This window comes from Trichomycterus rosablanca, chromosome 2, assembly GCF_030014385.1.
Source record: "Trichomycterus rosablanca isolate fTriRos1 chromosome 2, fTriRos1.hap1, whole genome shotgun sequence".
Classification (NCBI taxonomy): Eukaryota; Metazoa; Chordata; class Actinopteri; order Siluriformes; family Trichomycteridae; genus Trichomycterus; species Trichomycterus rosablanca.
In genome coordinates, this window is record NC_085989.1 from 2,668,138 (window position 1) to 2,695,111 (window position 26,974).

General features: G+C 43.4%; 3 protein-coding genes across 3 annotated transcripts in view; 1 reads left to right on the top strand and 2 right to left on the bottom strand.

Annotated features, from left to right (window-relative positions):
* Positions 1-658: 658 nt before the first annotated feature.
* si:ch211-152p11.4 (regulator of G-protein signaling rgs-7) lies at positions 659-14,725 on the bottom strand. The gene is made up of 6 exons (XM_062989531.1): positions 14,477-14,725; positions 10,689-11,182; positions 7,014-7,078; positions 6,620-6,744; positions 3,940-4,106; positions 659-2,808 (listed from the first exon to the last, which is right to left on the bottom strand). Exons 2-6 carry the CDS (start codon positions 11,169-11,171, stop codon positions 2,638-2,640), a joined length of 1,011 nt encoding a protein of 336 aa, XP_062845601.1. The 5' UTR covers positions 11,172-11,182; positions 14,477-14,725; the 3' UTR covers positions 659-2,637.
* A 2,943-nt stretch (positions 14,726-17,668) lies between these two features.
* On the top strand, positions 17,669-24,148 carry cfap90 (cilia and flagella associated protein 90). Its single transcript, XM_063009970.1, has 3 exons — positions 17,669-17,834; positions 23,025-23,141; positions 23,925-24,148. The coding sequence occupies exons 1-3, from the start codon at positions 17,718-17,720 to the stop codon at positions 24,099-24,101; spliced, it is 411 nt and encodes a 136-aa protein (XP_062866040.1). The 5' UTR covers positions 17,669-17,717; the 3' UTR covers positions 24,102-24,148.
* Positions 24,149-24,216: 68 nt separating this feature from the next.
* The window catches only part of adcy2b (adenylate cyclase 2b (brain)), a 57,953-nt gene continuing 55,195 nt past the window's right edge, over positions 24,217-26,974 (bottom strand). Inside the window, exons 24-25 of the mRNA XM_063009959.1 lie at positions 26,238-26,362; positions 24,217-24,652 (exon numbers count right to left, since the gene is read on the bottom strand). Of these exons, the coding sequence (XP_062866029.1) occupies positions 24,500-24,652; positions 26,238-26,362 (278 nt within the window). The 3' untranslated portion in view covers positions 24,217-24,499. The remainder of the gene's footprint in view (positions 24,653-26,237; positions 26,363-26,974) is intronic.

A 26,974-nucleotide genomic window follows, 5' to 3' on the forward strand; every position in this document is an offset into this window, starting at 1 on the left:
GTTTCCTGCAGGTGCTCCGGTTTCCTCCCACAGTCCAAAGACGTGCAAGTGAGGTGAATTGGAGATACAAAATTGTCCATGACTGTGTTTGATATAACCTTGTGAACTGATGAATCTGAAAATTCTATCATTAAGAATTAAGACGCCTTAATATTTTAGCTCACCGCTGCGGAGTTCGAATCTCAGTGGTGATACTGGCCTGGCCAGGCACTTATCAGACACAAATAGCCGTGTCTGAAGGAGGGATGGTCAAATAGGGTTTCTCGTCATTGCAGTTACAAGTGGTGATGGATTCGCAGGGAGCAAAGCATGTTAAAGAGGGAAGGTGAATGACCGTGTCTGTCCTCGACCGGAGTGGGGGCGGTGCATGCAGCAGAGGAATCGTAATAGGGAATTATAAATGACTAGATTGGGAAAAACATTGGTCAGTTCAGTAATAAAATGAGTATTCATCCAGATGGAACTGACCAGTCTCAACATTTCCAGGCAATAGCCAACTGGATGTCCTTGTAAGTAAAAATCCCTGACTAACACTCATGTGTGTTTCTGCAAGACTGCTGCTGCGTTTCACTCTCTACAGGAGTCGGACAGAGAGAAGAAGATAAAATACGACTTTGGAAAGACTGCTCTGGTCCTATAAACGTTCAGGAGTCAGAAACAATATAAAACGTGATTTATTTCCGTACAGCTTGAACAGATGTATGTATAAACAACACAGAGAGATTCTGTACACAAGCCCGGTGCCTTCGGTCGCTTTACGAGCCACCGAACAGACTCGGTGAATCGGGTAGGAAGGAATTCCTGCGAGTGCAGCTGTATTTCATAGCGAGTTCTGACCCCGTGAGAGGCGAGGCCGATCTGTCCTGGCGAGTTGCGCTGCTCTGTGAGCGTGCTGTTCTGCTCCTGCTCAGTGAAGCGTGATGGGTGCTAAACTCGCCTACGCTTCTAGGTAATAATTACAGAGGAGTGTGTGCACTCCGGCGAGCGCCGGACTAATAGGGGTGGTTTTGCTGAATAAAGATGCACCACAGCGTGAGACGACATCAGCATTTTTCCATTCGTCTAAACAGCCAATCGGTTCTATTTTAACATCACATTCAAATAGTGGGTGTGTGATAAATCTGCATCATTAATGTTTCCCTAAATGACCTAAAACCTTAAAACCACGCACACCTTAACAAGTATTACGATTGATGCTTGGGCTGACCGAGAAGGATCTGAATTTGCTGCAACGTGATTTATTACTGACCATTAAAAACAGCATGTTACCTGGTGGGCTGTGGACACAATAATGGAAACGCCACAAAACAAGCTCGACATTAAATTACAAACACAGAACAGGTGAGTCTGATTGGTTGACCGTCATTTAATAGCAATAGAACTCGGACTATTAGCACTGTCACACGTGAAGTCAACTAACAGAGCTCCAATAAGGCCAAACATTGGGTGCAACAAACAGTCTGACGTTCACCATGTTTCTTATATTCGTGTGCTTTCGCCTTGCAAAATTACTGCTTTGCATGATCATATAACAGATAATTATTAATCAATTTACAAGATTAGATGCTTTCTGAACGCCAGAATGAGGTCAAGCTCATTCCGGGACTCTCCAATCCCCAAATTTAAACGTCACCGAACTTTTACAGGGCGGCACGGTTGCTCGGTGGGTGGCACTGTCGCCTCACAGCAAGAAGGTCCTGGGTTCGATCCCCAGGTCGGGGCGGTCCGGGTCCTTTCTGTGCGGAGTTTGCATGTTCTCCCATGTCTGCGTGGGTTTCCTCCCGCGGTCCAAAAACATGCAGTCAGGTTAATTGGAGACACTGAATTGCCCTATAGGTGAATGGCACTGTGTGCCTTGCGTCCATCGAAAAGCTGGGATAGGCTCCAGCACCCCTCCCCCCAACCCTGATTGGATAAGCGGTTAAAACAATGAATTAGAAAGAGAGTGAACTTTTATAGGACGGTCCGAAGGGCAGACCAATAGGAGCACACCTCCTTCATCCCTTAAATGTCCAATTTATTATTACTATTTTTTATTTAGGAAAATGCTCCAACATCCCACAACAATTTATTTATCTAGAACATGTAAGGAATCATTCCAAGTATTGATGAGTATTAAGGAGTCCTTCTCCTTATCAGCTCCTTGGAATAGATATATTGTGATATATTTCTGATATTGTGTCCACCTCTAAAAAATACTAGAAACATGCTGCTGCCAAAAATGGAGAACTAACCTTGGACGCCACTGAATGCTGCTCATTGTGTATTATTTCAGGACTTGGATACAGTGTGAGGCGCCACACACTTTTACTACTCGTTTGCTACATTGGACTCGTAGCTTCAGTGCAAAACTACAAAAGAAAACGACACGACTTAGCCGACTGGCTGCGGACTCGGTTTTGTTTCGTTTCAGCCAGAATCATTAATACAATAATAAAGTAATAAATCGCAGCTCGAGGCGGGACTCTGTGTTTTACACATTCCATCGATTATTCATTGTTTTTAATCCATCTAACCAACAGAAGCAAGAGTCTGTCTGACCGAATCGGCACCACCTGAGCGTCCGGCAGGTTTTTTTTTTGCACACGAGGCTCCGTCGGTCGGTTGATGAAGCGACCTGGCCTCCCACGGCCGTTCCTAGTGAGCGTCCTCGAGCAGTTTGAGGTAAACGTTGGACTGGAGGAAGCGAGGGTAACAGTCAAATTCCAGTAGCGAGCGGATGCGTTTCTGCGCGTGACACAAAGAATTGTGGGAAGGCGCCTTGAGCAGCTGCAGCGTTAGTTCACGTGTCTTACTGTCCAAATTTACCTGAAAGAGACGAGAGGCAGAGTTGAAGATATGGACTCGTGTGTGTGTGTGTGTGTGTGTGTGTGTGTGTGTAAAAACTTAAAAACACGAGTGGAGAAACATGATGAGCGCTGGGACGTGTTTCATTTAGCCGATCAGCACCTACCGTGCAATGTGACATGAATAAAATGACCAATAGGACACAGCCCAGCAATTTGGAGGAAAGAAGAAACTGTGAGGTATCTACATGTGATGACGTAGTGTACACCACAAGAACAGTACATGACTGAATGCATGACAAATGTTCCAGAGACTTGTAAAATACACCGATCAACCATAACATATTGTTTCTACACTCACTGTCCATTTTATCAGCTCCACCTACCATATAGAAGCACTTTGTAGTTCTACAATTACTGACTGTAGTCCATCTGTTTCTCTGCATGCTTTGTTAGCCCCCTTTCATGCTGTTCTTCAATGGTCAGGACCCCCACAGGACCACCACAGAGCAGGTATTATTTAGTGGTGTGTTGGTGTGTGTTGTGCTGGTATGAGTGGATCAGACACAGCGGCGCTGCTGGAGTTTTTAAACACCGTGTCCACTCACTGTCCACTCTATCAGACACTCCTACCTAGTCGGTCCACCTTGTAGATGTAAAGTCAGAGACGATCGCTCGTCTATTGCTGCTGTTTGAGTCGGTCATCTTCTAGACCTTCATCAGTGGTCACAGGACGCTGCACACGGGGCGCTGCTGGCTGGATGTTTTTGGTTGGTGGACTATTCTCAGTCCAGCAGTGACAGCGCTGCTGTGTCTGATCCACTCATACCAGCACAACACACACTAACACACCACCACCATGTCAGTGTCAGTGCAGTGCTGAGAATGATCCACCACCTAAATAATACCTGCTCTGGGGTGGTCCTGTGAGGGGTCCTGACCATTGAAGACCAGCATGAAAGGGGGCATGCAGAGAAACAGATGGACTACAGTCAGTAATTGTAGAACTACAAAGTGCTTCTATATGGTAAGTGGAGCTGATAAAATGGACAGTGAGTGTAGAAACGAGGAGGTGGTTTGGTGTAAATGTGTAGACACGTGGAGAAAGCGGGAGCAGTGATACTGTGTCGTGTGTCCGTCTGAGCAGACCCACCTCTCGCTGAGCCCCTTCCTGTATGTAGGTGGCGCCGATCTCCTTGGCCCGCCGCTGCAGGGTGAAGGTGGTGGACGAATGTCTGTACTGCTCGCAGGCTTGGTAGAACTGCAGGTTCTCCTCGCTGAACTCGGAGCGCAGGAATGCTTGGAACACGGACACGCCCACTGACAGAAACAGAGGACGAGAAGGTTAACGGACTCATCGCTAGATGGTCTCTGTGGGGACTGAGGGGGAACTTAGTCGTGTTCGTTCTGATGCGTTTCCTTCATGTTAACCACTTGCCGTGCTGATGCAACATCTTTTAAAGAGGATAAAAATAATCACGGGTGGAGAGAGGAAGGGAAACGGGTTTTGCAAACGCGTTACATCACACTGGGGTTTTACAGGCTACACGTTACGGTTCCACACTGGAGTTCATGCTCAAGCTGTCGCTGTGTCGCTTGCTAGTGTGGGTACGGTAACACCACATCTGAATAAATGTATTAATAAACTGTATAAATGAATGAAAATATCTTCTGCCTAGTTTAAAATAGAGAAACAACAAATCACACTGGGCTACATAACTTTGCTAGAAGGTTTTTGACCAGTCGTGATCAGTCGTATTTATTTGTTGATCGGTCAGAAAGGTTAATAGTTGGATTTAACGCTTTATGGTGGAAAAGTTGGCTAATACATCATACAGTAGGGTACAGCAAAGCACCGCTTCTGTACCCAAAATGCCCCTAAAATCACCCCCTGCATTTATTATCCAAAGCGACTCTCGGCTGTTACTGTGAGGGCTAAGGGCCTTGCTCAGGGACCCAACAGTAGCAACTTGACAGAGGTGGGATTCGAATAAACAACCTTCTTATCACTGATTCAGAACCTTAACCACTGAGCTTCCACTGCTGTTCCACAATTAGCGCTTTTCCACCAAATGAACTCTGGTTCTTGAACCGGTTCTGTAGAGAACCGACCTGCGTTTCCAACTGTTTTTGGGAACCAAGCCTGCGTCATCAACGGTGGGCGTTACATAAAGAAAGTAAAGAGTGTTCTGATCATGATGGTTACTGAGTGTGTAGATTATCTGTGGGGATTTGTGCTGTTGTTACAGATGTTCGTTTTATGCAAAAAGCTTCGATCAACTCTTGGTGATAAGAAGACGTAGACGTGTGTGTCGCAGTTGTTGTTTTCTTTAGTTCGCTGACGTGAGAAGCGTTCTGTGCTTCGCTCTCACCGCGACCCTCGCCGCAAAATAGCCGATTTGCTCAGCGCTCGACTTGAGCGATAAAACGTCACTAAAGTTCCACGATACGAACATCCATCTGTGTGAAATAACCACAATACAACAATACGTGTATCTGTGTTTAGCTGGATTCACTTCACGTGTGTTTATGCAGCTCGGGGTTCTGAATACGCAAAAAGCTTTACCTAAATAAAGCGTAACGTGGCTTAAGGTACTAAAAATACGACACAGAAACGCTTCATTTGTCTCCCACAGATGACGTCACGGTTCGCGCTGAAAAACTGAGTATTCTGTGGTGCCAGATTAGACGCTAGTTCTCTCTGTGGAACCTCTTTTTATCGGTGGAAACACACGGAACCGGTTCAAAATCACGTTTGTGAACCGGAACGTAGCTGGAGGGGTAAATGTCTACTGAGGTTTTACCCTGAATATATATTTTTTAAGTCTTTACTGTCAGTCAGTAGAGCGAACAATGACGTCCTAAATAAATTATAATGCCACACTGAAAGGCTTAAAACCTTACAAAGGACAACCGGTTATACCAAAACAGCGACAATGTCAGGAGGAAGTACAGCGAGGATTAAATCTGGCTAAATGAAACGGCTCACGTTACAGATGAACTCACACTCAAGGATTCAGATTTAAATAGAACTCGCGCAACTATTTACTATAAGCAAAACCCAATCAGTTACCCATCACAACCGGTTACACCAGCCAAAGTGTCAGATTCTATTCTTAGAAAAACAGTAATGTACATCAGATCACTACTAAGATCATCACTGCTGATTAAGAATACTTTCGTTTTCAGGTTTTACCACCACGTCCAGCCATCCCAGACAGGAGTGGGTAGCACTGTCACCTCACAAAAAAGACCCTGGGTTCGATTCCCAGGTGGAGGCAGGTCCGTGTCCTTTCTGTCCCCCCGTGTCCCTCTGGGTTTCCTCCGGGAGCTCCGGTTTCCTCCCACAGTACAAAGACGTGCAAGTGGGGTCCCACACAGGAGTGAATAGGACCGTCGCCTCACAGCAAGAAGGTCCTGGGTTCGATTCCCAGGAGGAGCGGTTCGTGTCCTTCCGGAGTTTGCATGTTCTCTCCGTGTGGGTTTCCTACGGGAGCTCCGGTTTTCTTCCCACAGTACAAAGACATGAAAGTGTACACACAGCTGGGGACTTGAACCCTGGATACCGGCAGTAGTGGGTTATCGTAATTTACTGCGGTGTCACCTGAGCGCCTATTAAAATCCCTTTTCTCATAAAGTTTGGACTTCAAGTTCTGCTGCAACTCTATAATTGTCTGCACTACAACATCTATAATTGTTAAAATATCTGATCTTCTATTTTCATGTTCTGAATAAGAATAAGAACTATTTACTGTTCTAATAAACTATAAATGCTCCTGGCTTTTAAAAGTCCATTCAGATTGATTAGAAAGCAATAAAAATAGAGACTTTACCTCTGCTGTCCAGCACAGCGTCCAGCGACTCGGCCCACTTCTCCATCTCCGCTTTACTGAGTCGGGTCTTTGCATGACCCACCTCGCTCCACTGCTTCACAAAGCGAGAGCGTTTCTCTTTAGCACTGCACACATAAGAAACAACACAGTTACCCTGATACGAAAAGAAAGACCTGAGAAAGTAGTAGAACGAATCATGGAAGCTAAAAAAACAAAGACCAAAGATCAAAGGTGATGAGAACAGGACATGGTTTAAATGGACCTGTGCCAACAGCCACACCCACACACTAGCAGGTAGCATAATGGACTGAGAGAGATCGTTTACAATAGCTTGAGCAGAGACTGTGATCACAGCACGCCTGGGTTCTGTATTTAACTCTCGATCTGATCGTACCTGGTTTCTCTGTTCTCCGGCGGCGGCGATGGTGTTGTGAGGTTGGAATTGGAGGAGTTTGGACTCTGTAAAAACGAAAGCAAATCAGGTCAAATTTAACAGCATATCTGGAGAACTATCGGTCACGTCAAGGTACAACTTTAAAGGTGTTCAAATATTGTAATATACAAATAATAGTGCCGAAAATTATACACTAAATATATATACAGTATATATATATTTTCATCGACCACGACTGGACACGTTATACTAAACAAAGTTCCCAATCTCCATCCCAATCTAGTCGTATCCAATTACCCCATTGCATTACGCTTCCTCTCTACTGATGTTGATCTCCACTTCTGATTGAGGAGAGCCGTGACGCCCCCTCCGACACGTGTGCGGTAGCCGACTGCATCTTTTCACCTGCACGAGGCGAGTTCATATGTGGATCAGCTTTGCGTACGATCAACGCATTATTTCTCGACATCAACCAGCCAGTAGATGTCGTAATTGCATCAGTTATGAGGTCCCTGTGCGACTTCCCACCCTGTATGAACAACAGACGATCGTCGTTCATGTAGGCGCCCAGCCCGAGTTTTGAACCGACGAGTTCGAAATGGCAGCTCTGGTATGATGGCGTGTTTTACCGCTGCGCCACCTGAGCAACGAAAATAAAGATTATTATAACTGAAGCGCATTTATTTACGTAATTAATTAACAATAAATGCCAAATAATGCTGCTCAGGTGGCGCAGTGGTAAAGTACCCTAGCGCACCAGAGTCGGGGTTTCGAGTACATCGTATCGAATCTCAGCTCAGCCTTTCCGACAGGGCTGGGCGGCAGCATGAACAACGATTGGCTGTTGTTCAGGGTTAGAGGGTAAAAAAGTCGGATCGTAGGTCGCCTGCACAGGGCTGAGGAATAATGCTGATGGGGGCGTGGCCCTCCGTACACAGTGCCCGTCAGTGTACGAACTCGACTCGTGCAGGTGAAAAATGCAGTCTGTACTGACTGTACGTGTCGGAGGGGGCGTATGTCCTTAGTCAGCGGTGAAGGGTTGATTATTTTTGGTGTCTCCCGTCAGGCGTCCCCCCAAAGTCTAGGTTCACGAATCATCATTCGCCCTCTGTATCCTCTGTATGTCACACAAATCTATAAATCTACATCTATAAATGTCAAATAGAAATTAAAAACAGTATTTAAATCTTTGTTAAACACTTAAATCTTACGAAAAATGTCACTGACTAGCCCAGGCTGTGTATGTAAAAATCAACAGTTTTAATTGATGATACAATTTCCTTTCAAAAGACACCCCTAAACTGCTCCAGCGGTTTCTATGACGTTGCTATGCAGTGCAGACCATACACATATCCATATTTTGGGAATACATTTTGTTTACAAGTTTGTGTGTGTTCGGTGTCAGCATGAATAACTGTACTCGAGCACCAGGAATAAACTGTAAATTCTACAAAGTAAATAAAACTCTGAGCCAAAGAGGCCATGCACTCGTTTACTTAAGAGCCTATTTTACATTTTATAACTTTAAGGTTTAATTTAATGACAGGACTTCATCATAAAAGTGCTTCTATTTTCTTGTCTGATTGGAAATAAAAGTAAACCGCATAAATTTCGGGTCTAAAGCGTTAGAAATAGGCAAGTCGTGTAAAGTCTTAAAGGATAAACCAGAAGCCTTGGGGAGTAAATCATGAAGAAGTGGCCGTTTTGAATGTTTACTCTTGGATGTATCTGGTTCCTTGCCAAATGCATCATGATTAGAGAGGCGGCAGTGTCGGCGACGTACCATCAGAACGTCGGTGAAAATAAGTCCTGCACGTGGTTGTTTTTTTTCTCTAAAGTTCACTTACTGCAGTAGAATGTCTCAACAAACAAGATCCCAGGAGGGAAACGCAAAGTGTGAGCCGAATCTGCCACTGATGCAAGCGCAAACCAAAAAAAACTGGCTGGCTTCAGAAAATGCCTAGTAATAAACCAAGCAATGTACGTGTCAGTACAGACTATTTGGGATAAAATGATATAAAAAGATCCAAACATCAGACCGATGAACATGGGATTAGAGCTGTTAATGACTAACAGATTAACCGGTGACCCAGGGCTCCCGTGTTGAGTCAGGACACCACTAATCATTTTATTTGCTAATGGTGGTTCTGTGTTGGGAATGGCTTCCATATAGACACACAGACTGCATCTTTATAGGCTTGTCTGTTAAAGGTTAGTCACAGACTAAAGACCGATCCGACATGTTGCGTGGTCACTAGAGCTGATATTAACTGAGCTTTAGGGTTGGGCTGTATGACGATATACATACATATTGTGCAATCAAGCATGTAAATCAGCCCACGGTAGAGCTGCTATAGTAGATACGCTATAGCTTCCCTGATACAATATATATAATCAAGCTCAAAGGTTTACATACACTTATAAAAGACACGCGTGTCACGGCAACGTTGGAAAGGAGTTGTTGCTCTTGGTGGGTAAATCATTGGTGAATCGAAAGTATTCGCTCACCTGCCTTCACACGCATATGAACTTGAGTTCATCCTGAAAAACTTACCATAAAGAAGCACTTTGTAGTTCTACAATTACTGACTGTAGTCCATCTGTTTCTCTACATACCTTTTTAGCCTGCGTTCACCCTGTTCTTCAATGGTCAGGACCCCCATGGTCAGGTGGTGGATCATTCTCAGCACTGCAGTGACACTGACATGGTGGTGGTGTGTTAGTGTGTGTTGTGCTGGAGTTTTTGAACACCTCACTGTCACTGCTGGACTGAGAATAGTCCACCAACCAAAAACATCCAGCCGACAGCGCCCCGTGGACAGCGTCCTGTGACCGCTGATGAAGGTGTAGAGAGTCGTCATCTTCTAGATGGACTACAGATGGACTACAGTCAGTAATTGTACAACTACAAAGTGCTTCTATATGGTAAGTTTTTCAGGCTGAACTCTAGTTCATATACGTGTGAAGTCAGGCGAGCGAATACTTTTGGCAATATAGTGACATTTCAGTACAGTCCTCATATTTATGCAAAGGTTTAATAATTCGAGACATTTGAAAGACAATTTAAAAGGTTCAGAAGATCAGAATACTACCCCCCAGGCCGCTCAGGTGGCGCAGCGGTAAACACTCACGCTGGAACCGGAGCCGGGATCTCGAATACATCGTATCGAATCTCGGCTCTGCCTGCCGGCTGAGGCCGAGCGGCCACATGAACGACGATTGGCCTGTTGTTCAGATATGGGCGGGGCTAAGCCGGATGGGCTCTCTCTCCCATGACTGGTGCAATTACGACCTCTGCTGGCTGATTGATGGCGCCTGCACAGAGGTGAGGAAAGAGTGCTCTCAGGGTGTGTCTCTCCGTACACAGTGCTGAGCTGCACTGCACTCGTCAAAGTGTAGGTGATGAGATGCATACGGCTGCTGCCCACGTGTCGGAGGGGGCGTGGGTTAGCTTCGTTCTCCTCAATCAGAGCGGGGATCGGCATTGGTGGAGAGGAAGCGCGACGTAAACGGGCAATTGGACGCGCTAAAAATGGAGAAAAAGGGGAGAAAATGCATAAAGAATATAAATATACATTAGAAGAATACTACCCCTACTATGGTTGATAGCAGGTACAGTGTCGTTGGGATTTAAACCACAATGAAATACAGGTAAAAACTCCTATTTTATATTACCTGCCCAAATAGACTCTTAAGATGCAACTTGGCTGAGGAGAGCTTGGCTTTGACTTGATCGCGATGGTGGTGAGTCCCTGCGTTGAAGCAGAAGGGGTTGAGGGTAGGAGACGATTTCGAGGGCGGAGATGGAACCTCGTCTTTCTCCATGCTCTCCGTGCTGCTGTTGGTGCCTCCTGCCAGCTGACTGTCACTGTACGCTTTGAAGCTATCGTTGAGCGAGGTGACCTTGAGCAAACCAGATGACTTGTCCAGGTCTGAAAGGTTCTCCACACTCATGCTGACCTCCTTACGGAGCTCCTTTCCTGGTCTGGTTCCGGCGTTCACGCAGATGATCGGCGTGGACGGCAGAGAGGACGCGCCCGTGTCCATTTCGTCCTCGCCATGTGTATCTAATTCTTTTATTTCATCGGGGGGGTTGTCGCGCTTCCAGGACAGGAGGTCCATGCCCAAAAGATTTCCCTCTGAACTGAAGCGACGCATGATTGGCTATTCTGTTAGACAAGGAAAGGTGAAAGAAGAATAATCAATACCAGAAGTCCTAGGTTAACTGGTACCAGGACATTACCAGCAGGTCTTTCAACATCTGTATGTTCTACGGTGCATTCTAGCACCAATGCTTTCATGATTAAACGTTGCATACGTGCCCGGCTGTACAAGTGATCATGAAGAAAACAGGGTCAAATTTATTTGTATAGCGCTGTTAACAATGTACAGTGTCTCAAAGCAACTTTACAGAATCCAGGACCAACAGACCAAAAACCCTTTTGAGCAAACCGAGGGCGAGAGTGGCAAGAAAACCTTGAGAGGAACCAGACTCAGCAGAGAATAATTTAAATGAATAGGATTTATTCTACAGTATTTATCGTGAGACCTGTCAACTATCTGGTGCCTTTGGTGGTGGACAACCAACTCTTAATTATGCTTAGCATTTCTCTTATGTTCCGTCCAGATAAAGCTGGCTAATTAACAACCTATTTCAGCTCCTTCCTTAACAGTCAGCCGAATACACAAGCAGACCAGCTGATTAAGTCTGGTGCACTTGATCACAAAGATCTGTTCATCGCACTACAGTAAACAATAAACTATTTATTCACTTGAGACCATCGTTTAGGGCTCATACGAGTTGCTACCCAATCAATTGCTGATGAGGGTTTACACACCACACATCTTCTCACATGCCAGCAAGTACGGTCTATCAACAAGACACAAAAACAAAAAGAATTAATGCCAAAAATGGGCGAGATGGGGATGCAGGAAGCAGGACGGGCCGGTTGTTTATGACAGATCGGACGAGATCAAGGCTGCACTGTTAGGGTGGGAGTGAACAAACAGACTAGGAAATAATCAAAACTTAGATCTAAAACTATTGTGCAGGGTGTGTACCGCAAAACCAGGCTAACGTTCCAAGTAATGTCAGATTTGAAGGAAGTAGGTTACATTTAGTCAGATCATAAACCTCAGAAATTAGCCCAGGGCTCAGAGGTATTACGATGAGGAAAGACTATCTTTTTTGAAAGATGTGCATTTGTATAATACACCATTTATTTATTCTTATTCATAGTTTACCAGTCATACAAACTGGGGCAATAAAGAAAATGAAACTATGATTATTTATATCAATATAACATGGTCATACCACCTACAGTAGATGTCTGCACTAAAAGACCCCCCAGTGAAATTATATTTTCAGGTATTGTATAATTTCAAGTATCTTTTCATGTTTAGGTTACTTGTAGATGATTTATGATTTACAGATATTAGGGGGTATTTTTGTGGATTAATACTTTACATACCATTAGTACCAGCTGTTTTTCTTCAGGGTTTTTACAGACCATCCAATTGTAGAGATTGTATAGATGTACAGTATGTAGTTGTATGGTTTACATCTACAAGTTATATCATTATTTAAAGGATAGAGAATCCTAAAAGCAATATAGCATGCCCATGACCCTCGACCCATCAGATGACAAAATCCTTGACATGACACCATTTGTAGCTGCTTCCAACAAAGCAAGTGACAAATGACTCGACAATGCAAAGCAGCATCCAGAAATGCCACTGACTGCTCTGGGCTCAAACCCATCTGAGATTAACCCTCCTGTTATGTTTTTCGTCAATTTGACCCAGGGCATGTTTATTTATCCAAAAGTGTCGGAAACCAAAACATTATTAACTCCTTCTGCTTGGCTTAATAAGTTAAATCAATGAAGTTTCATACCAAAAAATACTTTAACTAAATCTTTTTAGATTCTGAAACATTAAGACGGGTCAATTTGACCCGTAAAACATAGCAGGAGGGTTAAATAAAGCAAATTGTAGATGTGTGCTGTGGCCTGACGAGTCCACGCTTCAATTAATAATAAGTTAAAAAGGATTTGCAAATCCTCGCTGGCTGTTTAATTCACATTTTGCTACTGTCTAATCTGTTTTGTAATTGGGGTAATTGTGATCACCAACTACCGTCAATAATGATCACTAACAGGATTAAGGAGGCCTTGCATTGCAGAACTTCCTACACCGCTATTTTTGTACTGTGAGATTTTGTATGTAGTAGGGCAGTTGTAGCCTAGCGGTTAAGGTACTGGACCAGTAATCAGAAGGTTGCCGGTTCAAGCCCCACCACTGCCAGGTTGCCACTACTGGGCCCTTGAGCAGGGCTCTTAACCCTCAATTGCTTAGATTGTATATTGTCACAACTGTAAGTCGCTTTGGATAAAAGCGTCTGCTGAATGTCGAAAATGAAATGAAATGTATGTGGGCTTATACTTTTACACCAAGACTTTTATTACTTCGATCTTTTTTGGACAAATAGGTACTTTTGTGCATCATCGTGTAATAGTGAGTTATGCTCAAGTGACACTTGAATAACTAAACAACCTAATTTAATTAACCGACCTACTAATTACAATGTAATCATGTAAATCTGTCTTTTAGTATCATACGCATAGAGCAGTGGTAACTCAGTGGTTACGTTTATTTATTTAGTTATTTATTTATTAGGATTTTAACATAATTATACTTTGGTTCCATTCATGACAGGACAGGTTTAATGTCAAACACAGTCATGGACAATTTAGTGTCTCCAATTCACCTCACTTGCACGTCTTTGGACTGTGGGAGGAAACCCACACAGACACGGGGAGAACATGCAAACTCCACACAGAACCTTCTTGCTGTGAGGCGACAGTCCTACCCACTCAGTGGTTAAGACACTGGACTAATAGTACCACTGTTGGGCTCTTGAGCAAGACCCTTAACCCTCATTTGCTTGGATTGTATTTGGTCACAGTTCTTAGTCTAGTCCTAGTCTCTGCTAAATAACATTAAAGTAAATACACTTGCAAATTCTGCTTTAATGTTTTGTTGAGACACTCTAAGCTAAACCTCAGCAGTATTCTAGTATCGAGTACCGCGATATTGATATTTTTATATCGTCCAGCCCTGTACCGAACACTATTTGAAACGGAATACTACACCCTCAACACTCAGACAGGTGGGTGAGTTAGATTTAAAGCGTTCGGACATGTTAAGCATGTTTTAAAACACTTTTAAGACTGAATTATGATATTTATCTAGTTTATAATCTGGTTGTCCGTTTATAGTGAGTCACGTCACTGAGATTTTATCCGTTAATATTTAAATTTAAATTTTCAAAACGCGGCTCGCGAGACTGAAGCTTAACGGTCACAATTTTCACATTAACTTAATAAACAGCGATTTTTATGTTTTTTTTTTTTTAGTAGGTAAGACATTAAATTAAAGAAAATAAGGATAAAATTCGATACCTTATGGTGTCTCCAGTCTGCGTCTGCACATGGTAAAGTCCTCAGTACAGCAGGGCGACGGTTCACTCGCTCACTGACCGACTCGTTCACTCATACAGCGGCGTCTTATTTACCTTCCCCGCTCAGTTTAGCATGATAACCAGCTCGGAGTGTTTTAAACAGGTATGTTTGAACTTTTATGGCACTGAACCGATCGATATCTAACCGTGACTACAGTACGGCGCAACTCCCAACGTCTCGACGGATGTTTGTTTATAGTTTTGAGTGCACAGACGACCACGCCCTCTTTCACTCTGGCCACGCCCGTCGTCAATCCAGTCCCGACCTGTCCACGTTCCAGCGCTGAGCGTCAAATCACGTGACCAACGTACCGCATACCTGCATACCTGTGCTGCAGAGGTGGGGAGGTGTCGAGTCAAGTCAACTTTATTTATTTATATATTTATATAGCGCTTTTTACAATAGACATTGTCTCAAACTCAAAGCAGCTTTACAGAATCCAGGACCGACAGATACAAAAACCCCTGTTGAGCAAGCCGAGGGCGACTGTGGCAGGAAAAACTCTCTTAAAATTACAGGAAGAAACCTGGAGAGGAACCAGACTCAGCAGGGCCCATCCTTCTTGGGTGGTCTGGAGGATACTTTAAATAAATAAGATTTACACAAATCATACAAACACAGAATTAAAATGAACTAAAAGTTATAACTAGCAACTAGAGAGTGTGATTGGGGCGCAGCGGGCGGGCGCACGTATCCAAATGCTGTATCTAGAAGATATACCTTATTTGTCATATATACATATACAGATGTACAGAACAATGAAATTCTTTCTTCGCATATCCCAGCTTGCTTGGAGGCTGGGGTCAGAGCCCAGGGTCAGCCAACTTACGGCGCCCCTGGAGCAGACAGGGTTAAGGGCCTTGCTCAAGGACCCAACAGTGGCATAGTGCATAGTAGAGCCTGGATTTGAACCGCCAATCTTCTGTTCGATAGCCCAAAGCTCTACCCACTAGGCTACCACTGCCCCTGATAAATCCGAGCGTCATCAACGGGCCGGACGATTTAGAGTCGGATATCTCGAAATGTCAAAAACGGGCGTGGCGGGCGGGTGTGCCCATCCAAAAATTGCATCCATGTCCCGGTGTCATCAATGGCCCGGACGATTTAGAGTTGGAATGGCGTCGGGCATGGAATGGCATGGGTTCGAACCTCACATACAGTCAGTCTGTAAGAAGCTGATTTCCTCTCCTATTCCAGTTACATACAGTAGGTGGTCTGACTACTGTAATTTACCTCAAGGTACCCTGTGATGGGCTGGCTCACTGTCAGGGTATCATGGGTGTGTTTGTGTTCTGCGCCCAGTGTTCTCGGTCCCACCCTAGCCAGGATCGGGGTGAAGGCAGGGATACACCAAGGGGTCAACCCATATTACTCTTAATCAATCCTAGAGACAATTTAGAACATGCAGTCCACCCTCCGCATGAATTTAGTATGTGGGAGTAAACCAGAGCACTCGAAGGTAACTTACACAGTGATTGGACGACAGATTTGAACCCAGATCTCCAGGTCCCATGTTCTGCATGGCTCTGGACCCACCGATCATGAGCAAAATGAAGTAAATGCTAAAAATTAATGAATACAAAAACTGTAATGTCAAATATTTTATTAATTAAAGCCAGTATGCAACAACAATAATGTTGCGTAGTTTGACCACTAGAGATCGCCACTGACCTGCCAAACTGCTAGAAAAGTGGGCAAACATATAATAAATTATGAACATAAATATTATATAATATCATTTCACTTCCAGTTGTACTGTGTATGACTATGTATGTGACAAATAAACCTTGATTTGATTTTTTGACCCAATCGTATAACCTAGGATTGTGAGATTTTTGACTTCTGCAGGACCAGTTTTGCTGATGATTTTAATACATTTGGATAAGAAAGGCAGCCATTGGTTGTCTATTCCTTACCCATACCAGCTTTAGAGCACTTCACACACACTCTTAATGACATAACTATATTCTAAGGTCTTTTGCCCAGGTGGATAACCCAGTGTACCATTTTTAAGTGAAGGGAACAAGTGTGTACTCCAAAGGTACTTACTTAATATGCCACCAAACACAGTAACTGAAGCGTAGGTCGTGTATTTATCTCTTCAAAAGCTTCACTGAGTGGTGCTCAGTCACTGTATAAAAGTTAAAAATAAAACTCTTGACTTCTTTTTTGTAGACTGAATGAAAACAAAACCACTACAGGTACATTTTAGAGCAAGCAACAGAATATGAAAAACAGGAGCTGAATCATTGTTGTAATACCATTCATGTGTCTAATTGTACATTGCTTCCTTCTGATAAGCATTGTGCTGGGTAAGACACCACAATAAAACACTTGCTGCATGGGTGGTCCATCACACCCAGTCCATCACAGGGTATCAACCAGTCCTTTATTTATTCTCTCTCACTTATACCTAGGGCTACTTTAGTGTACCCACTCCACCTACCAGCATGTTTTGAAATATGGAAGAAAACTGTAATATCATATACATGTGGAGAACATGGCAAACTTGTGACCAAGAGAATATCAATGTCTTTAAACTGTGCTGGCAAAGACTTATGGGAGTACCTTCCCATACCTTCTCAAACCTAACCTCTCACTCAAAGACCAGATCACCAAACTGAAGCTCTCTTATTTTGGACACTATTGAGAAGAACCAATTTACTGGAACAGTATGATTGGATAAGTTGAAGGTAGACGACTTAGAGGACAACAACAACAACAACAATAATAATGCCCCATGTGCACGTTAATGTAAAGTGAAAAACATGCCAAAGTGAATCCTCAGAACCCTTGCTGTTTTAAGGCACCCACTTACTTAAAGTAAACAAGTGTCTATAAACTTTTGGACAAAGTTAAAAGATTGAAATACAAATGTACCTTTAAAAAGCACATCGTTTATTCTACTTCGTCAAATTACTTGCCCAGCTAAGCATTAACTCTGCTGTTGCATGGGCCGAATACCAAATTCAGCCAAGTTCCCTATGTATATGCCCTATAATACATATGAAAACATTATTTACAACCTTATGTAGTGCACTACGTTTTAAGACAGAGGCCATTTGAAATACGGCGCAGTCTCTACTGCGCATGTCTGATTTCATGTATCCCAGCAACCGTTCAAGCGTCCTTGTTTCTTTTAAATAACTTTTCCTAAAGCGAATAAAATAATAACAGAAAAATGGATTTAATATCTCAAGCAGAGTCAAAACCGCTTTCTTCACTGTCGGTATTCAGCTTCATACCAGCTAGACGAAGTGAACCTAAAGAAAGAACCTATTTCAACTCGAATAGCAAGGTTAGTGTGGTTAACAGTGTGCCGTACAGTGCCTTTGTGTTCCAGTTATTTATTATAGAATACAGTAAAGTCAAACAATATCAATAAATATCAATATATCGTATCAATATTTACTTATACACAGCATATGATCTTTAAAACAGCAACCACAACTACATGGGCTCAAAGTTTCTATAACCAAGTTAAAATATTTGTAATTTTGTATTAATGTAGTTAGAAAATTAAAAAGTTAAAGTTATAAAGCATCCCAAAACTGTTTCACAACATAATAGTTTCTTTAGCACCAAATTGTAAAAACTTTAATACTAGTTATTAATTGTTATGACCCGCAATGTTCCCCCAAAATACTTTTTTGTCCTAAAAGTGTCAATAGTTGAAACTGTCCTAAGAAGTACATTTTTAAAAATAGATCATTAAATAACTGTAACAGAGAATTTGAGGTTTGTTACTAGCCAGTGTTTTTGCATTTTGGTTATGCATTTCTGCCCCATTTTCCTCCTGATTTAGCGCACTCAATTTTTGTGTTCCGCTGCTGAGAGATACCAGATTGCACCCGAGGAGAGCACATCTCTGTGCACGCCTCTTCCGACACGTGTACAGCCCTCCTCTTCTCACCCCTGCATTCTGCACAGGCGTCTATCCGCCAATCAGGGTCCTTACAAAGCGTATGAAGACCCACCCACCCACACGTAGTCTGGCCCCCACCCTTCAGATACGGTGGCCAATTAGTATCTGCAGCAGGCACTGCCATTTATGCTCGCTAGATGGCACCCAGCCGACCGGTGGCAACACTGAGTTTCGAACCGAGGAGTTCAGAAACTTGGTGCTGGTGTGCAAGCAGAATATTCCGCTGCGGCACCTGGGCGCCGTTTCTCCAGACTTTTAGCACGTCCAATTGCCAGATTGTGTCGCGCTTCCTCTCAACTAATGCTGACCCTCGTTTGAGGAGAACGAAGCTAACCCACGCCCCCTCCGACACGTGGGCAGCAGCCGTATGCATTTTGTCACCCACACTAGGCGAGTGCATATACAGTGTATCACAAAAGTGAGTACACCCCTCACATTTCTGCAAATATTTTATTATATCTTTTCATGGGACAACACTATAGACATGAAACTTGGATATAAGTTAGAGTAGTCAGTGTACAGCTTGTATAGCAGTGTAGATTTACTGTCTTCTGAAAATAACTCAACACACAGCCATTAATGTCTAAATAACTGGCAACATAAGTGAGTACACCCCACAGTGAACATGTCCAAATTGTGCCCAAAGTGTCAATATTTTGTGTGACCACCATTATTATCCAGCACTGCCTTAACCCTCCTGGGCATGGAATTCACCAGAGCTGCACAGGTTGCTACTGGAATCCTCTTCCACTCCTCCATGATGACATCACAGAGCTGGTGGATGTTAGACACCTTGAACTCCTCCACCTTCCACTTGAGGATGCGCCACAGGTGCTCAATTGGGTTTAGTCCATCACCTTTACCTTCAGCTTCCTCAGCAAGGCAGTTGTCATCTTGGAGGTTGTGTTTGGGGTCGTTATCCTGTTGGAAAACAGTTTTCGAAGGGAGGGGATCATGCTCTGTTTTAGAATGTCACAGTACATGTTGGAATTCATGTTTCCCTCAATGAACTGCAGCTCCCCAGTGCCAGCAACACTCATGCAGCCCAAGACCATGATGCTACCACCACCATGCTTGACTGTAGGCAAGATACAGTTGTCTTGGTACTTCTCACCAGGGCGCCGCCACACATGCTGGACACCATCTGAGCCAAACAAGTTTATCTTGGTCTCGTCAGACCACAGGGCATTCCAGTAATCCATGTTCTTGGACTGCTTGTCTTCAGCAAACTGTTTGCTGGCTTTCTTGTGCGTCAGCTTCCTTCTGGGATGACGACCATGCAGACCGAGTTGATGCAGTGTGCGGCGTACGGTCTGAGCACTGACAGGCTGACCTCCCACGTCTTCAACCTCTGCAGCAATGCTGGCAGCACTCATGTGTCTATTTTTTAAAGCCAACCTCTGGATATGACGCCGAACACGTGGACTCAACTTCTTTGGTCGACCCTGGCGAAGCCTGTTCCGAGTGGAACCTGTCCTGGAAAACCGCTGTATGACCTTGGCCACCATGCTGTAGCTCAGTTTCAGGGTGTTAGCAATCTTCTTATAGCCCAGGCCATCTTTGTGGAGAGCAACAATTCTATTTCTCACATCCTCAGAGAGTTCTTTGCCATGAGGTGCCATGTTGAATATCCAGTGGCCAGTATGAGAGAATTGTACCCAAAACACCAAATTTAACAGCCCTGCTCCCCATTTACACCTGGGACCTTGACACATGACACCAGGGAGGGACAACGACACATTTGGGCACAATTTGGACATGTTCACTGTGGGGTGTACTCACTTATGTTGCCAGCTATTTAGACATTAATGGCTGTGTGTTGAGTTATTTTCAGAAGACAGTAAATCTACACTGCTATACAAGCTGTACACTGACTACTCTAAGTTATATCCAAGTTTCATGTCTATAGTGTTGTCCCATGAAAAGATATAATGAAATATTTGCAGAAATGTGAGGGGTGTACTCACTTTTGTGATACACTGTATGTGAATCAGCCTTGTGTATGAAGAGACACACCCTGATCCGCACTCTTTCCCCGCTCTGTGCAGGCGCCATCAATCAGCCAGCAGAGATTGTAGTGCATCTGTTACGAGGAGTCCCTATCAGGCTTAATACCCCACCCCTATATAAACAACAGGCTGATCAGCCCAGCCTGATGGCAGAGCTGAGATTCAATACGATGTATTAATTTTTAATTATCATCTACATTTAACTATAATGTAGCATTATGTTAGAGTCCAAGTTCTTAACAGAAGTCTTGTGTTTTATCATACGTCGGCATGGTTTACATTTCCACTGCTATGCTGATGATATTCAGCTTTACATCTCCTCCAAATCCATTAATACTGAACTTCACTCCACTCTGACAAATTGCATCACTGAAATGAAATTGTGGATGAAAGCTAATTTCCTCAAATTAAACTGTGAAAAATCAGATATGATCATCGTAGGTCCTACAACCCTGGCAAAAACCACAAAAAATTTTCAAATTACCATTGATAATGACACTTTGTCTCCGTCTTCTAACATCCGAAATCTTGGTGTAATTTTTGATAGCAACCTCTCTTTTGACCGCCATGTAAATCACATCACCAAAACTGCTTTCTTTCATCTAAAAAACATAGCACGTCTACGTCCATCACTCTCCTTTTCTGCCGCCGAAACCTTGATTCATGCTTTTATTACATCCAGAATTGATTATTGCAATAGCATCCTTTATGGTACATCTAACAAAATCCTAAAAAAACTTCAGTATATCCAGAATTCAGCTGCTCGCCTCCTTACTCATACTCGCTCCCGTGATCATATTACACCTGTTCTCCAAAAACTTCATTGGCTTCCCGTTGCTCAACGCATTCAATTCAAAATTCTTCTATTCACTCACAAAGCTCTCCATAATCAGGCCCCATCCTACCTCACCGACCTGCTCCATCAGCACATTCCCTCCCGTAGCCTTCGCTCTTCTGAGGCTAACCTACTGTCCATACCCTCTAGGACCAAGCACCGGACCTGGGGTGACAGGGCCTTTTCCATAGCTGCTCCATCTTTATGGAATGCTCTCCCCAAACACCTACGAGATTGTCCTGACCTGTCCAAATTCAAGTCACTTCTCAAAACTCATCTATTCAAAATGGCATTTAACTTGTAACAACACGAAATAAATGCTTTTATTTTTGCTATTCTTTTTAATAGTTTTTATACTTAGATCACGACAGAAATGTGAAGTCCTAGATCCTAAAACTTGTAAAGTTTTCAGTTTCCTGATTGCATGTGAATCTGTCCTGTTTCTGTCTAATTTTAAGAAATTGTTCTATATTTGTTGTTCTCTCTCATAATTTAGCTAATTTTTAATGAACTGTCTTATGCTGCTCTCTTTGTTTTTATCTTAATTATTCTTGATGTTGATGTACTATTTTGATTTTGTACTATGATTTGTATGGTGTATGTACGTATTTGTTTTGATTATTTGTCTTATGTAAAGCGTCTTTGAGTATTTTGAAAAGCGCTATATAAATAAAATGTATTATTATTATTATTATAATAGCATTACACATTTCACATATCACTCCTTTTCTTAAGTTTTAAACCACGTAGAGCTTTTGACTCAAACAACCAAAGAAAAACAGCCAAACTGTCATTTTTGCCAACCACTGAAATGTACATGTCCCACAGTGCCATTAAAAACTAAACATACAGTATGTCCAGGCAGGTGGACACAATGGTGAGGCAGCACCATGTAGAACCATGTTTGTTGGCACTAACCCACAGGGTAAAGATCTGCAACGTTTCTTCACAAGTTCTGATAAAGTAACTTAATGTTGTGTTGTGACCAGCCTGAATGTAACACATGCAATCTTGTCGCAAGAAGGTTGTGTGTGTGTGCTGTGACAACATACAAAAAGCTAGTCAGTTAATACTGTTTTTATTTGGAATTTAACTGCACAGAACTCACTCACTCACTCACTCACTCACTCACTCACTCACTCACTCACTCACTCACTCACTCACTCACTCACTCACTCACTCACTCACTCACTCACTCACTCACTCACTCACTCACTCACTCACTCACTCACTCACTCACTCACTCACTCACTGTCTTAACCGCTTATCCAATCAGGGTCGTGGGGGGTGCTGGAGCCTATCCCAGCTTTTCAATGGACGCAAGGCACACGGTAACACCCTGGACGGGGTGCCAGTCCATCGCAGGGCAGACAGACACACACACACCTATTAACTTCTAGGGCAATTCAGTGTCTCCAATTAACCTGACTGCATGTTTTTGGACTGTGGGAGGAAACCGGAGCTCCCAGAGGAAACCCACGCAGACACGGGGAGAACATGCAAACTCCACACAGAAAAGACCTTCTTGCTGTGAGGCGACAGTGCAACCCACCGAGCCATCGTGCCGCCCTGTATGGAAAACAGTGACCTTAAAATGTTAGCTGTTGAAGTTATTAGCTAGTAAACTTATTGACTTATTGTTTTGACTGGTTAAAGTTGAATTTTAATTCATTAAAATCATTCATTTGTTTTTGTTTAACATGCTGCAATGAATTCAAGGCACCGGAAATATATTCGTATGACTGTGTGCATCATCGAGCTGAAGGATTTAATAATAAGCTGCACAGAGACGACCGGGTGCACGCCAAGAGTCACGGCCTGGATCTTCACTCTGAGGTACTATCAGCATATATATATATATTTTTTTGCACTGGGGCCCATGAGCTCCTAGCTACACCACTTGTCTGGAACCTATTTCGGAACCACTGGACCTAGAGTAGTTCACCTAGAGCACGTAGTGCAGGGGTGGGCAAACTTTTTGGCTCAAGGGCCACACTGGGTTTTAAAATTTGACAGATGGGCCGGGCCAGTAGCAGATGGGGGGGTGAACTGATATAAATTGTCAATCAAAGAATGAAATGTCTGTGTGTATAGACGATAGACTCGACTTTAACAAAGGTCGGTAGTGTTTGGAGTGCGCCAACTAGTGGAATCAACTGAAATGCAGGGTATTGAAGAAAAAAGGTGAAATAAAAGCAGCTCTAAGGACAATTTTGTAAATGCTCAGCGGGCCGGATCAAACAGCCGTAGTTTGCCCACCACTGACCTACAGTAGCCAGTCATGGTTTTAAAAGGTGGGAGGAAACCAATATACCTAAACGAAGCCCATATAGACAGAATATGTCATATTTAAATCCCCTGGACCCTGGAGCTATGCAGGATTTGTACCACCTGCTGTGCCGCCTTAAAGATAGTGTTATCCCTAAAAGTGATACTCAGTATTGATTTAGTACAGCGTCTAGAGTGACTGGTATCATCACTGCTACAGTCAACTCCTGTATTTGTCTGCTTTTTCAATCTACTTTAGAACCTCAATTTATCTTAAGTGAACAGTCTAACAGCTCAGTGATTGTATAGCATGTGTCCTTACCTAACTTCTACTTTTAAATCCCTTCTTAGGAACTTTCCAGGCCTGTAGCCGTGCGCTCGTCATCCGAATACGGCCGACGGCTGCCGGCACTGTCGCACAAACCCAACCGGCAGTTCGCCCGAGTCGCTCACATCCGTGCCGAGTTCTACAGGAAAAATGGGATAACGACAGTGGAGGAGGCGTACGGCTCTGTCGCCCCTGCCTGAGCGTCTCTTACCACACCTGATATCAATACAGAGATTTTTACACATCATATCAGTTTGTGATTTAATTTACATGATTTGAATGAGCTGCAGACAGAATCATTCACACATGGGCGGATTGTTTTATATAGAAATCTTTAATGGATAAGAAAACGCTGGCAGCAAGTCACAAACAAGTTTTCCTTCATTATTTTACAAACCCTCCGTCGTTCTGCTTCGTAGTGGCTGCACGCACAGTGATCTCTGTCATTTGTTCACACACTCTTGAGTCAGTTCGATCCTCGGTGAGATATTTAAGCCGTTTGCCACTTCTATTACTGATGGAGGTGGTAAGGTGCAGAAATGTCCGTGTGTGTGGGATTAAAAAGTTTCTGAGGGAGAAGGAACGAGGGTAATAAAGTTTAAGGCATCACATTCCCCTGTGATAAGGATCTGCTCATCTCTGTGTGCACAAAGAAAGTCTTCAGGTCACCCTTGCCCTTGACATTAATAATTCCTCTGCACGAGCACATGTAGCCCAGCATCTGGAGGATCCGACTCGTCTCCTCTGTCACCTAGAATACAAAACTAACGGTTAAAATAAATGGATTTGTAACTGTGTGTAATGTTAATATGTGGCGTCTAAATACATTTCTGAGCTAAGCAGCAACGTAAGCTTATTCATGATTTAAATAAACATGATTTTAATAAACACCTCTGGGACAGTGGTAGCTCAGTGGTTAAGGTACTGGACTAGTAATCATAAGGTTGCAGGTTAAACCCTCACTACTACCAAGTTGCCACTGTTGGGCCCCTGAGCAAGGCCCTTAACCCTCAATTGCTCAAACTGTATTCAGTCATTATTGTAAGTCGCTTTGGATAAAAGCGTCTGCTAAATGCCACAAATGTAAATGTACAATTTAGGGCAGTGGTAGCTCAGCGGATACAGTACAGGACAGTAACTGGAAGGTCACCTTACATCTGCCAGGCTGCCACTGTTGGGCCCTTGAGCAAGGCCCTTAACCCTCAATTGCTTGCAATGTATACAGTCTCAATTGTAAGTCGCTTTGGATAGAGCCGTCTGCTAAATGCTAAAAATGTAAATATTTTTATGTGATGTGTGTAAATTTAAGTAGATATTTGAACTGAACGTATATTTAATCAAAACATATTACATGTTACATTACACTGTATAACTGGATTTTATCTAAACTGGATTGACATCATGACATGGGTCGCATTATCAGGGGCGTCTGCTACAGGTAAAACGTGTGAGTGAACCTTTGTTAATTTCTATTAATTGACCATGGTTAGCATCACAAAATTCCATAAGACTAAAAAGTACATGGTGAATACGTAATGTGGCGGCTGATAAAGTAGTTCGGCAGCAGACCCACGTTAAGAGTCATGGCCTAGTGGTTAAGGCACAGGACTAGTAATCCACAGGTTGCTGGTTCAAACCCTGCCGCTGCTGTTGGGCCCTTGAGCAAGGCCCTTAACCCTCAGTTGCCCAGACTGTATACTGTAATGTAAGTCGCTTTGGATAAAGGCGTCTGCTAAATGCTGAAAATGTAAATGTAAATGTGTCCTTCTGCATTGCCATTTTTGGCCGGCCAAGGGGGCACGGAGGTGCACATGATGTATCAGTTTTTGCTAATTAAAAGTTACTTGAGCCTCGTGTTAATTTGCTCCAGGTGGAAGCCCGGTGTTGCAGTATCTTGGGCCTCACGATGGAACCGCCCTGGGAGAGCAGATTGCCCCAGAGGCAGTGTGACGTCCCTTGTCCGGAGTGGACCCCACCTGTAAATCTACATTCTGCACAGGGAGTGCCATTTGGTGAAATAGAGGATCCACTTGTGCATGGATGAACCAGAAGGTTCTAGGGTTCTTAAGACAGCCAGAGCAGTCAGTTCAGTGCTGTCCCTGTTTTATCCACTTTCTCCATTGTGGGCTGCAGATGTTTTCTGTCTGTGATTTATTACTTTGTTTCTATTAACTTGGCCACCTTGTATTTGTGATTGTCCCCTATTGGTTAATGACTTTCTAGCCACTGTTTATTCTTCTACCTTATTTAAACATTCACATGGGTTGATTTTCATTCCTGCAGGTGTGTGGATTTGCCTCGCTCTCCAATAGAACAGAACGAGACCCGAAACGTACCTGGATTTTTCCCAGAACCCCTGTGGTCTCCATCCTGCTGGCAACATTCACAGTGTTCCCCCAGATATCGTACTGCGGCTTCTGCGCGCCGATTACCCCCGCGATCACCGGGCCGTGGTTTATTCCTGAACAACGTCAAACAGACACACACACACACACACACACGTTCATTTTACTGTTTCGTTTATTGCAAATCAATAAAAGACAAGATCATTTTACTAATACTGAACACATATTATAAACATGTTATGTATCCTGTGTATAATATTTTTGGGTTTCACCTACAAGTCTGTTTATTTATTTATATTTATTAACCACCTCGTTCTGTCACTGTTACTTTGAATTCAGTGACACCCACAAAAACTGAACATTTATTTATTTGTTTATTAGGATTTTAACATTATGTTTTACACTTTGGTTACATTCATGACAGAAACGGTAGTTACTGTTACACAAGATTCATCAGGTCAAGTTTAATATCAAACACAGTTATGGACAATTTTGGATCTCCAGTTTACCTCACTTGCACGTCTTTGTACTGTGGGAGGAAACCGGAGCTCCCGCAAGAAAACCCATGCAGACACGGGGAGAACATGCAAACTCCATACAGAAAGGACCAGGACCGCCCCACCTGGGGATCGAACCCAGGACCTTCTTGCTGTTAGGCCACAGTGCTACCCACCAAGCCAGCGTGCTGCCCCAAAATCTGCTGGACAAGGTGCCCAGTCAATACAGAG

Bases quoted from the DNA above. Each gene is read 5' to 3' on its own strand.
- si:ch211-152p11.4 (XM_062989531.1), bottom strand. From the start codon at position 11,171: ATGCGTCGCTTCAGTTCAGAGGGAAATCTTTTGGGCATGGACCTCCTG. The intron at 4,107-6,619 runs GTAAAGTCTCTA...TGTTTCTGTCAG, and splicing joins CGCTGTGCTGGACAGCAGAG to TGGGCGTGTCCGTGTTCCAA. The intron at 2,809-3,939 runs GTGGGTCTGCTC...CGTCTCTTTCAG, and splicing joins AGGAAGGGGCTCAGCGAGAG to GTAAATTTGGACAGTAAGAC.
- cfap90 (XM_063009970.1), top strand. From the start codon at position 17,718: ATGGATTTAATATCTCAAGCAGAGTCAAAACCGCTTTCTTCACTGTCG. The intron at 17,835-23,024 runs GTTAGTGTGGTT...AATGAATTCAAG, and splicing joins ATTTCAACTCGAATAGCAAG to GCACCGGAAATATATTCGTA. The intron at 23,142-23,924 runs GTACTATCAGCA...ATCCCTTCTTAG, and splicing joins GCCTGGATCTTCACTCTGAG to GAACTTTCCAGGCCTGTAGC.